Source organism: Manis javanica, chromosome 7, assembly GCF_040802235.1.
Source record: "Manis javanica isolate MJ-LG chromosome 7, MJ_LKY, whole genome shotgun sequence".
Lineage (NCBI taxonomy): Eukaryota > Metazoa > Chordata > Mammalia > Pholidota > Manidae > Manis > Manis javanica.
In genome coordinates this window covers 84,783,024-84,796,140 of record NC_133162.1, presented here as the reverse complement: position 1 = coordinate 84,796,140, position 13,117 = coordinate 84,783,024, and the positions used below count along the sequence as shown (strand labels likewise).

Below are 13,117 nucleotides of genomic sequence, written 5' to 3'. Positions count from 1 at the left end.
GTCTGGACCACTCTTTCCCTCTAGACTTGAAGGAACAGTTTGACTCAACCTGAAGGTTTCCGAATTGGATGAAACTTCAGGGAATGAAGCCTAGTCATGTAACTGATCATGGTCGCAATATTCACTTTGTGAATATGACCAAAGAGGATGAGTAAAGGAAGGGTTAGGGAGGCCTCTTTTCTGCTCCACTATATTAACAAGAGAGAAAATAAGGAACCTGTATGTTTTTACTCTTTTCCTTTCTAAAAGTTAGGATTTCTAGTTTACTGTATATAAAAATTCCTAAGATATTTATAGACAGCTCTCAAACTATCCAGCTAAACATTGGTAATCCATCTGGGTTAACCAGATTTCCTGGTGAAAGTGTTTGAGCACTGCTTAGCTACTTAGGGCTAAAAATCATTTTCTAATCTTTCTCCAAATACATATATTTTAATGTGCAGTAAGTTATTTTGTATCAGGAGTAAGATAACTGGAAGGGGATAATAAATAAAGCAGGAAATTAGATAAAAAGATGTAAAAGTCTTACTTGGGAAAATTTATTTGAGAAGAGACTCAGTTGTGTTTTGCTTCTTTGTTTTTAACTCATATGAGGTTGTCATTAGTTCAAAAGATATGTAGTACTCCCCCAGCCCCACCCCAAAGCAGCTAGTAACAAGACTGAATTTCCTTTAGGGGAAGAGGGTGAAGATAGGGGCAGTCTGTCCCATGCAGTACTGACTGTTTTCTTTCAAATGGAAAAGAAATAGTGAATGTTTATTTTCCTTTCTGATTTTTTTTTTTTTTTTGGTGTGGCATCTCTATTTAAATGTTTAATATTAAGAATTACCTTTTTTTTTTTTTTGCCAGAAGTCACCATTTAAGTATAAGTACAAAATTATCTAACTTTTAAAACTGAAGCCTTTACAAATACTGGGTCTATATTGAAGGTTGTTTCCAATAATGGTTGAATTATACTTTCTTAGGTCTGCCGAATACCTTTGGGGACTATGATGAAACTCCACACATGATGGCCACACACCTAAAGGTCAAGAATCCTCTTTTACTTGTTTTTTAAGAAATAGAGAAATGGAGTCTTAGAGTTAGAATATTTAGAATCAGAAATCCCAGCGTGTATGTTAGGGAATGTTGTGTATATTCCTCAGTTCTTGTCCCCGCTGCAACAAATAATTGAAGGGCAGAGACACAGTAATTGTTGGGGCGAGGTCGGTTCAAAGACACAGGGAAGTCAGAGTACAGGGTGAGGAAGTCAGACAGGGACACTGGGTATAGTCAGAGTAGGGTGAGGGCCTCCAGGAAAAGCAGGGTGGAATATTTACAGTCAGAGCAATGTAACAATGGGCAAAGAAGTTCCTATTGAAACTCTGTAAAGCATTATGCAAAGTCAAGGTCACACTAATTCTCTAGGGAAAGATACCTAAGAATATAGACATCTTCAGTGAGATCAGTTAAAGGTCAAAAGGCCAGAAGCAACTTGGCCTGGAATGTTTGAGTGTTTTGCAAGGGTATCAGCATAACCCGTGACTCCACTGTAAGCCCTAGCAATCAGACTACGACCCAGCCCACCTGGAGGACAGGACAAGTGATGCAAGACCACACCCCTAAGTTTTTTTCATGTTCTTGAAAAATCCTCAACTGCCTATAAAACCCCCTAGACAATGCACCACTATGGGCTCTCTTGTCCCCTCCTGGTGTGAGCCAGGAGCTCTATTCTCTCACTTTATTTCTAAATAAAAACCTGTACCTTGCTCTCCTACCTTGAGTGTTTGTGAAGCTCATTCTTGGGCTTCATGAACAAGAACTCTGGCATCAGAAGGGATTTATTAAAGTGAGTGTCAGGGAATGACAGAACAGAGTGATAAAGGGAATTCATTGAACTGCTACTCAGCATGGGGCACATCCCCAGCTAACTCCTGGCGTCCAGTGTCTGCTTGGATCTGCACGGCTTGGGAATTGAATCTCTACCACCTTGGGATTTGGGGGAGCTGCAGAGCACTGGTTAGAGTGAGATTATTCTGTGAACTTCCTAGAGGCAAAGGAGACTTTCAGGCAGGCTACTAAAGAGCATGATTGTACAGCTGCAGTTCCAGCAGGGTCACCCAGTTGATGGTAATCTGCAATGCCAGATCTGTGCTCTCAGCAGCCCCTCCCTACTTACCTGAAATAGGAGAGAGAGAGTGTGGTTTTGAGCTAAAATTGGGAGGATTAGAATGAAAAAGCAAAGTAACAAAGACACTTACCACTGGAAAGGCGCAGAGACAAAATGTTGTAAGTTGAGCAGTGGGAAGTTTAGAGCAAAAATGTGTGCACTTGGTGAAAGGGTAGTGTGGGATACCTCAGAGAAGAGGCACCCCTAAGGGTTTAAGGTCTGGGGTTTTATAGGCGTTTGAGGATTTCCAAAGTGCTAGGGGTATGATGGACTTGTTGTTAAGTGGTCCCAGAATGTTCATCTTTGATGAATCATTAAGTCTCTTTTCTTATTAGTCCTCTAGGTAATTCTGCAAAATTAACATAATAAATTTACTGCTGATTTCTTCCAACAACAGCAGCTTCCTGGTCTGGGGCATATCAATTAAGACCACCTGCCCTGCTCCCAGGGTGGGCTGATTTATTGTTTGCTAAACAGTATGTTAAGAATCTTACTTCTTCCTGTATTTTTTTAAAATGCAATTTTAGCCTTAAGGTGGAATCTTCCTGTCCTTATTATGCTGTTTATACCTGGGCCTTTAAGCAGGCTAAAGTAAATTTTACAATGGCATGATCTAATTGACACAGTGAAGACATGGGCTGTGCTCAGATACTTTTCTTATCTGGGGAATTTCAAACATTCAATGCTAAGTTGCTCCTGGTCTTTTGAGCTTTAATTGATTAACTCATTAACTCCTGAGTCTTTACTGGCTCTCTAGTTTTAACTGGTTAACATTTTGAGTCCCTTTTAGTGGGCTTTACTGGCCTTATTCTCTTTCCAACTGCTCACATCTATTTTCCTGCTTAAGGATGAAGCCATCCTACCCACTCCCTCTCCTTATTCCTAACCCCTGGGCCTCTTCCTCTTCCTTTGGATTTTTAGCCTCTGGGTCACTGAAATTCTCTCCTATTTCTGACTTAATTCTTAGGATTTCAACCCTTATCTAGTAGGTGATCTTTCCAATATAGTCTTGGCTTCCTCTCTCAGTTATTGTCCTCTAACCAGCCTATGGCTGGGCTCCAGATCCACATTGCAATATGTAGCCACTACCACACGTGGTTATTAAGAGCACTTGAGACATGGCTATTCTGACTGAAGAACTAAAATTTTAATTCTTTAATATTAATTCATTTGCATTTAAAAACTGGTAACTTATTTTGTGTGTTATTTGAAAATGTACTGTCCAGCTCAGCATTTGTACAGCTCAGCAAATGGGTAAAAAAATCTTTATTTCATTGCATTTTAAGTGGTGTAAAGAATATCATAGTATCTGAACTATTCTCTACTTTAAACTTGACATCTGGGGCATGTGAAAGCTTTATATGTTGTAGACTTAAGTATGCTTACTCTCTTTTTAATGTAAAATTAGTCATTCAGGAAATATAGATCTCTTTTCTGCTGAATTGGTAGCAGTGAGTTTGGAGTTCAGGTGAATTCTCAGAAACTTTTTCTTTTCCTAAACACAGGACTTTGCTATGGATGGCTTGGTCAATATAGTTGGTGGATGCTGTGGTACAACCCCAGATCACATCAGGTAATAGTCACTTATAAATATTTAACCCTTGTTATGGGATGAGTTGCATCTCCCCTTTCCACCCAAATTCATATGTTGCACTTCTAACCCCACCACCACCTGGCTCCTTAGAATGTGACCTATAAGACCTTTATTAAAGAGGTAAATTAAGGTAAAGTGAGATCATGTGAATGGACCCCAATCCAGTATGACTGGTGTCCTTGTAAGAAGAGAAGATTGGGACACAGACACACACTGAGGAAGGGACCATGTGAGGACACGGGGATAAATGGCCGTCTGCAGGGCAGAGAGAGGGGCCTCAGGAGAACCAACCCTACTTACACCTTGGCCTCAGACTTCTAGCTTCCAGACTTTGAGAAATAGGTTTCTGCTTTTGAAGCTACTCAGTCTGTGGTATTTCATTATGGTAGTCCTAGCAAACTAAGATACTTATATATTTTGAAAAATTCCAAAAATAAAAGTAGAAAAATAGTAAGTCCCCATGTGCCTATCACATAGTTTCTATAATTCTCATCATTTGTTATTCTTACCTTATGTATTCCCCAACTTTTTTTCTCTTAGAATATTGTAAAGCAAATCCCAGATATCATAATATTCTACCCTGAAATGACCTGATTAATATTTAAATGCTCCAGGAGGGAGTGCTCATATTTCTTGTGGGCAAATACATGCCTCCATTAAACTCCCTCATAGAAGGCAAAGCCAGAAAGACAACAAGCACCTGAGGTCAAGAGAAGTGTCTTCACCTTGCCTGGCAGCCATTGCTTAATCCACGCTGTTGAGTGAGTGTGTGGAGGAAGTGGGTGGGGAACAAGAACATGGCAAAAATACGTGTTCAAGTCCTTACAGTTTTGTGGCTTATAAGAAGATTGAAATTCAGTGGAATAGAAGGTAATTTAGGACTATTTATATTTGCTTTTTCTCTAGAGGGACTGATGATCATATTTTGAATGAGTCATCTCACTGTTCTGAGTCTGTTTTCATGCATATAGTATGTTCAGTGAACTGAATTACCTAATGCTTGACTGCTTTTGTTGACTTCTGTGATACTCTATTAAGAACTTGTATAATTTAAGCATCTTTTAAATAATATCTGAAAGCTGTTGATGGTTTATTACAATTTATCTTTAGATATCTTTGTTTTTAAGTTTCTCTCTCCTTTTCAGAAAGATTTGTTTTAAAAATACCTGTGTGTGTATGTATATTTGCTGCTTTTAAATTGACATCCACCAATTTTGGAGGGCAGTAGAGTGAGCCGTTCATACTGGTCCTGATAAATTTAGTGGAGTAGCCAGATTTTTCCAGGTTGATCAAAGACATAATTCCCTAAAGCTGGTAAGGTTAAAAAACATGAATAATTGAAATTTTAGGAATGATTATTTTGGAGTTTTTGTGATTTATTGCTGTGTACCCTCTTTACTGTGTGCTTTTTATGCTTGGAAAAAACAGACCCAAGGATTTAATTTCCTCTGCTTCTGGCACCTACTCTGCTGTTTGCTCCTCCTCCTCAATGATGAAGGCTTTTTTCCTTTTAAACCACTAAGAAGCAAGGACATATTTCATGTGTGGATTTGACAGAGTAAAGGAGATCTATAGGTTTGGGAAAGGGAGGAGGTTTGCTGTTTGCAATTTCGCAACCCTTTCTGTATCTCTAGTTCACCCCTGAGTGAGAAACCAGTACAGTCAGTGCTTGGCAGATGGGGCCCTGTTAACCTATAACTTAATCTTCTGCATTACTGAGAAAACTGAAAGGCATAACGGTTGCTGCACATTTGGAACTAGGTATATAATTATGTGCATAATTATTTTAAATAGACTTAATTTCATAGCTGGAAATTAGTTTTATTAAATTGATTTTACTCTGAATTAATGGGTATAATGTTTTTTCTTTTAACTCAGGGAAATTGCTGAAGCTGTGAAAAACTGTAAGCCTCGAGTTCCACCTGCTACTGTTTTTGAAGGACATATGTTATTGTCTGGTAAGTCATAAAGACATGGTTTTTATGACTCCAGAAACCATTAGTAGATCAATTTAGTCCATATATTATAAGCTGAAGTACTGGTTGTATCAAGCAACTTATTTATTAGGTCAGAGAAGAGTACATGTTTTTCTTGGTACTTAAATGAATTCTAGTGAAGAATGCTTTGCATTTTAGCTGTTGGAGCAGGAAGACAGTAACTTCCTGGGTGATTTGCCCAGAAAGTGCCCTTAGTTGGAATGAGAACACACATCACCCATCTCTATGGTGCACCCCTTTGGAAACATCCTTTGGCCACAGCCTCACAAATTTCATTGTCAGATTTGAGCCTTTCAGACTGCCAAGGCTCATTGCTTTGTAGTGATGGCAGCATCTTAGAAAATTTTGTTTGCCTCTAAAATGTTATTGTTGTGCTCTTACACTTGCCATGTGTTCAGGACTTCACAGCAAGTTGTGGTATTCATTCTGTTTGGTTCTCAACAGTTTCTGTGAGGTAGGTAACCACCCTTTTTTAGAATGAGTTTTAATGTTCAAATACGGAACATTAGTAAAATAGTTCATCATGCCAACTGTTAGAAAAATAACTTCAAATTTTGTATTTTTCTCATGGTACTTCCCTGATGTATTTTTAGGTTATATTACGTAGCAAAAAAAAAAAGTGCAGATTCTTAGAGAACCTACAAATAGCACACATGGGAAATTGCACACCCTAATAATTTAGAACTTAACATCTCTCTAAATTGAAATATTTTCTTTTTTTTTTTTTTGAGAGGGCATCTTTCATATTTATTGATCAAATGGTTGTTAACAACAATAAAATTCTGTATAGGGGACTCAATGCACAATCATTAATCAACCCCAAGCCTAATTCTCAACAGTCTCCAATCTTCTGAAGCATAACGAACAAGCATAACAAGTTCTTACATGGTGAACAAATTCTTACATAGTGAATAAGTTCTTACATGGTGAACAGTTCAAGGGCAGTCATCACAGAAACTTTCGGTTTTGATCACGCATCATGAACTATAAACAATCAGGTGAAATATGAATATTCGTTTGATTTTTATACTTGATTTATATGTGAGTCCCACATTTCTCCCTTATTATTATTATTATTATTTTTAATAAAATGCTGAAGTGGTAGGTAGATGCAAGATAAAGGTAGAAAACATAATTTAGTGCTGTAAGAGGAGAAATGTAGATGATCAGGTGTGTGCCTATAGACTAAGTATTAATCCAAGCTAGACAAGGGCAACAAAACATTCACGGATGCAGAGGATTTCTCTCAAAACAGGGGGGGTGAGGTTCTGAGCTTCACCTCTGTTGATCCCCAGTTTCTCACCTGATGGCCCCCCTGCGACTGTGCCTGTCTTAGGTTGTTCCTCCCTTGAGGAATCTTACCTGTCTCTGGCTAACCAGTCATCTTCTGGGGCCATACAGGGAAATGTAAAGTTGGTAAGTGAGAGAGAAGCAATATTCTTTGAAAAGGTTAGCTTTTTACTTGGCTTCTATGCCCAGCATTTGTCTTGAGGTATCTTTACCACTTTTAAGAATTATGATACTCGGTAATTTCGATATGAGGCACAAATTCTACTTAAGGGTTGTAATTAGGAAGGAAGAATAAAAGCTATAGAAGTAGCAGATGGAAGAAAACATGGGAAGATTGATTATTTCTTTGACATATCTTCTTGTAGAGTAACATAAGCATGTATAGGTTTTAAACTACTAATTAAATTGCATACACACATTAACATAATAGGAGTACAGCTACATAACCAAAGCAGACCTACAATTACCAGCCATCTCCAGTGAAACCAAAAAAACCAGTTAGGCACCCTAGGCATTTGTGAAAACTTATCAATGATATGATGGATATTGTCTAACTGAATTTGAATAGTTTGAGAAAAATCAGACAAGTTAAAACACATTCCTGGGAACTGTTCATATCCCATATGTTCTTTTAACAGTAGATAGTCAATAGTTGCATGATTTTGGAACACTGCAACTTGCACTTCTCCTAATTCTTGGTTGAGTTCTGACAGTATAGATCCAGTCAAATTTATTGTTTTACTGTATGCACAGGCCAGCTTAGATATCTCCTTCTTCATTCCAATGGCAAGTCCAAGAACCGGTGGGATGAATGCAGCTACAACTGCAACAGCATAGATTGAAATGTTTTTATCCCTTAGTTTCTTAAGAAAAGTGAAATAAACTGCAAGTGACAGCAAAAATAATACTTACTTTCTCTCAGAGTCTACTTCATAGGATTTATCCCAGTGAGTGAGTGTGAAATTGGGTTAAAATCCCATTTCAGGCTACCCTTTTTTTCTTTTTATGTTCCAGAAGACAGAGGTTGAGATTAGATGAAGTGGGATTTCTGATTTATGACACACTCTTTGCCATAAAAAAGTGGCTTTTGTCAGATAGAGATGTGGTAGGATAGTTTATTATATCCTTGGATTATAAAGCTATTGATTAACCTCAGCCAATGACTAATAATTAAAATAGTCAAACGTATATAGTTGATAATGCGTGATCAAAACCAAAAGTTTCTGTGATGACTGCCCTTGCATTGTTCACCATGTAAAAACTTATTTACTATGTAAGAATTTGTTCACCATCTAAGAACTTGTTCGTTATGCTTCAGAAGATTGGAGACTGTTGAGAGTTGGGCTTGGGGTTGATTAATGATTGTGCATTGAGTCCCCTATACAGAATTTTATTGTTGTTAACAACCATTTGATCAATAAATATGAGAGATGCCCTCTCAAAAAAAAAAAAATAGTCAAACGTAGCCAAAATTGAAACAAGAGACTCATTTAGATATTGTTTTTTTAAAAGAATTTGTATGTAAGAATAAAAGAATTCTTTTTTTCTGATTTGACTTTCAGGTGATGTTTCTTAATTGCCTTAAAAAATCCCTTTCAATCAGTTTTAAAAGAATGACTTCAAGTGCACTTTTAAAAAATTGTTCTTTTATAAATTGCAAATTAGGAAAATGTAGTTTTTATATCAGATACTTCACATTCACACCAGATACAAAGTGCTTTGTGTGGAAAGGTTTTAGGGCAGTGATGCAGAGCTTTTCGGCATTTAAATGTTGATGCTCCTCTCTGTCTGTGAAGCTCAGGGCCTGCCTAAGCATCAGGGTTTCACCAGTCTAGCATGGAGGGTGAGGCCACTGGGGTCATTGCCAAGGAAAAGGGAGGTCACAGGCCCAAACTGGGAAGCCATGGCCTCTCCAGTCTATGAACAGTCAACCAGGAATAGTTCTATAATTACTCATATCATTATTCATTGTTTTCCTCTTCCTGATAATCTCTTTCTTAGCTAGTGCCTCGGCAAAGGACTCAAAGCCATTTTCTTTTATTAACAACAGTTATGATTGCTGGTGATAACTTTGTGCATATCAATGTTATCTAGTCTCATTTTTACAATAACACTATGAAATGATGTGTGAAAAAAGCATGAAAAACCATACTTGTACTGTGTCTGTTTATAAGAACAGAGGCTGTGAGCAGCGTCACCCGAGCTGTTCACTGAGATAGCCGGGCAGGACTTTGTGAGGCTGCCTGTCCCCAGAACCTGCCTGTAACCATCCAGCAAGACTCACTCTCCTAATACTTTATTTAATGAGTAGAACAAAACTGGCTTCTCTGTAGTGATACTTTACCCTGAATGTTGCTTTTATGTCTGCATATCATACCCACATTCATTAGCTGATACCTGCCCTAAATTGGCCTGTAAGTGGGGAGATGTTATTACCCCTTAGCAATGAGGAGAGAGGTGCAAGTAGCCTGAGTGGCTTGCCCAGAGTCAGCTCATGAATGGTAGGCCTGCCACAGCATGTCCTGTGTTCCAGGGCCGGGGTCCTTCCCCGTGACTCAATTTGCCCTTGCCAGTTGTGGGTTCTTAGCCTCTGGATCAAAGAAATGAGGTAAAATTCTTGGTGAGATTAAGAAAGTTCACTCCATCTGACTTCAAGCTGATATTGAGTGGGCAGCTGTGGAGCAGGCCATTTGATTCTGACTTAATGACTTTTGCCCCAGGCTCTTGGTTAAATAGGGATGTGATATTTTTCCCTTACTTCTCAGAACTGGTATGAATCAGCTCTTTCGAGAAATTTACAATTAAAAACCCTGAAATATTTCTTCTTTTGAAGAGTTCTGGTTGTAAATGTATCTGCAACATACAGTCTTTGTGCGTGTAAATATACCTAGGGGAGAAGGCCATCATCCTATTTCCACATTGGTTCTCCTATCAAGTCAGATGAACTGTGGTACAGAAACTTCTCTTTCTCATGAAAACATGTGTTTTCTGTCTGTCTCATGTCAGCGTATGCATTTTCAGAAATTTTTCAAAATGCTTCTCCTTTTAAGGTCTAGAGCCCTTCAGGATTGGACCATATACCAACTTCGTTAACATTGGAGAACGCTGTAACGTTGCAGGATCCAAGAAATTTGCTAAACTCATCATGGCAGGAAACTATGAGGTGAGCATCTTCGTAAGACCCTTGAGGCATCCGCCATGTCTCCAGCCAGACAGCATGTAAATGAAACAGCTCTGCCTTTGGTAGCATTAGTAGCAGAGCTGGGTATGTGAGAATAGTAATGTGTATTTGCAGCAGGCTGGGCTGATGGGAGGGTGAGGCTTCAAGAAACTGAGTTTCTATTGTTAATATTTGTCAGAAAGTGCTGTATTCTGGGTATGAAGTGGGATGAGATGGGAGGGTTCCAGGCTCTATCTATTTTTGTTAATTGTGAAAAGTTAAAAAATTTGCGAATACTATTTTTTGGGGGTTGAGTTTATTCTCCTTGGTTCTTGTCTCTGCTGCAACAACAAATTGAAGGGCAGAGACACAATAGTGAAGCAGAATGAAAGTTTTATTTGAATATACTCCAAGGGAAGACAGGGCCAGAGTCAAAGTAGACAAAGGCAGGTTTACTTGAATAAAGCAGAGAAGAAGGAAAAACAGGGGGAGGAAAGGGAAGCTCATTGAACTGCTCAGCATAGGGCACATCCCTTGCCAACTCCTAAAGCCAGGGTCACCTGGCATCCAGCGTCTGCTTGAAACTACACAGCATGGAACCTGAGTCCCTACCACTCCAGGATTTGGGGGAGCTGCAGAGCATTGGATGGAGTGAGACTATGTTCTGAGGACTTCCCAAAGGCAAAGAAAGGAGATTTTCAGGCAGGCTAATAAGGAGCATGATTGTATAGCTGCAGTCCTGTCTGGGTCACCCAGGCAATGGGAACTTGCAAGCCCAAATCGGAGATCTCAGTAACCCCTCCCTACTTACCCGGAGTAGAACAGAGAGAGTGACACACCTGAAGAAAGGTGAGTTCGGGCACCTCAGAGAGGAGGCACGCTTAGGAATTTAGGGTCTGGAGTTTTATAGGACTTCTTGGGTAAGGGTCAGCATAAGGCATGATGTATACAGGGGATTTATAATTCCTTTGAAGTTCTGTTTTAAGAATAGGGTTATGTAGGTGACTGTGTTGGCCTGGATCTCCGCATTCTTTGTCCATGTAGGTTTATTTCCACTTCCAAGGTCTGTCTCCTGCCCTGGTTACAAAGTCACTTGATTAATGGCTGGAAGAAGAGGGAAAAACGACATATAGGTTAAGTTAAAGAATAAGCTGGGCCTTTATGCAGGCCAATTAGATTTTACAATGGCATGATCTAATTAGTACAGTGAAGACAGGGGCTGTGCTCAGATACTTTTCTTTATCTAGGAAATATCCAGACATTCTAAGTCACTCCTGACCTTTGGAACTTCAGCTGATTAACTCACTAACTCTTTGAGTCCTTTCTAGCTTTCTAGTTTTATCTGGCTAACTCTTTGAGTCCCTTTTATTAGGCTTTACTGGCTTTATTCTCTCTCCACCTGCTCATGTTATTTTTCTGTGTATCACTATTCACTTTGGCTTCTCACAAATCCTTCTAGGGAAGGGAAAAGCTAAGAAAATTCCCAGTCATTTCCTCAATACAAAATCAAACACTGATGAGGTTTTATGGATTCTTTTAGCTGGGGACAAAAACAAACACGAAAGAATGAACAGGCCCTACCTTGGAAAGTTTACCTGATAATTTAGCCACAGTATTTTTTTTATTCATTTTATTATCATTAATCTACAATTACATGAAGAACATTATGGTTACTAGACTCCCCCTTCACCAACTCCACCCCCCACAAACCTCATTACAGTCACTGTCCATCAGCATAGTAAGATGCTGTAGACTCACTACTTGTCTTCTCTATGTTGCATAGCCCTCTCATGCCTCCCCCCCCAACATTATACATGCTAATCATAAGGCCCCTTTTCTTTTTCCCTGCCCTTATCCCTCCCTTCCCACCCCTCCTGCCCAGTCCCTTTCCCTTTGGTAACCGTTGGTCCATTGGGTTCTGTGATTCTGCTGCTCTTTTGTTCCTTCAGTTTTTCTTTGTTCTGATGCTCCACATATGAGTGAAATCATTTGGTACTTGTCTTTCTCCGCCTGACTTATTTCACTGAGCATAATACCCTCTAGCTCCATCCATGTTGTTGCAAATGGTAGGATTTGTTTTCTTCTTATGGCTGAATAATATTCCATTGTGTATATGTACCACATCTTCTTTATCCATTCATCTATTGATGGACATTTAGGTTGCTTCCATTTCTTGGCTATTGTAAATAATGCTGCAATAAACATAGGGGTGCATCTGTCTTTTTCAAACTGGGCTGCTGCATTCTTAGGGTAAATTCCTAGAAGTGGAATTCCTGGGTCAAATGGTATTTCTATTTTGAGCTTTTTGAGGAACCTCCATACCGCTTTCCACAATGGTTGAACTAATTTACATTCCCACCAGCAGTGTAGGAGGGTTCCCCTTTCTCCACAACCTCACCAACATGTGTTGTTATTTGTCTTTTGGATGGTGGCGATCCTTACTAGTGTGAGGTGAAATCTCATTGTGGTTTTAATTTGCATTTCTCTGATGACAAGTGATGTGGAACATCTTTTCATATTTCTTCTTTGGAGAAGTGTCTGTTCAGCTCCTCTACCCATTTTTTAATTGTATTATTTGCTTTTTGTTGAGGTGTGTAAGCTCTTTATATATTTTATATGTCAACACTTTATTGGATCTGTCATTTATGAATATATTCTCCCATACTGTAGGATACCTTTTTGTTCTATTGATGGTGTCCTTTGCTGTACAGAAGCTTTTCAGCTTGATATAGTTCTACTTGTTCATTTTTGCTTTTGTTTCCCTTGTCCGGGGAGATATATTCATGAAGAAGTCACTCATGTTTGTGTCCAAGAGATTTTTGCCTATGTTTGTTTCTAAGAGTTTTATGTTTTCATGACTTACATTCAGGTCTTTGATCCATTTCGAATTGACTTTTGTGTATGGGGTTAGACAGTGATCCAGTTTC

At 38.9% G+C, this 13,117-nt stretch overlaps 1 protein-coding gene across 13 annotated transcripts in view; it reads left to right on the top strand.

Annotated features, from left to right (window-relative positions):
- MTR (5-methyltetrahydrofolate-homocysteine methyltransferase) overlaps positions 1-13,117 on the top strand; it is a 231,355-nt gene that overhangs the window by 65,480 nt on the left and 152,758 nt on the right. For 11 of the 13 annotated variants that reach the window (XR_012133305.1, XM_073241249.1, XM_036999299.2 and 8 more), the window contains 4 exons: positions 966-1,027; positions 3,655-3,722; positions 5,622-5,701; positions 10,081-10,193. Coding sequence is in view for 12 of the 13 variants with exons in the window: in XM_073241249.1 (XP_073097350.1) it covers positions 966-1,027; positions 3,655-3,722; positions 5,622-5,701; positions 10,081-10,193 (323 nt within the window). In the remaining variant the exon portion in view is untranslated. Of the gene's footprint in view, positions 1-965; positions 1,028-3,654; positions 3,723-4,289; positions 4,614-5,621; positions 5,702-10,080; positions 10,194-13,117 lie in introns of those variants that run through there. The other 2 variants (XM_036999302.2, XM_036999301.2) reach the window with 2 other exon arrangements.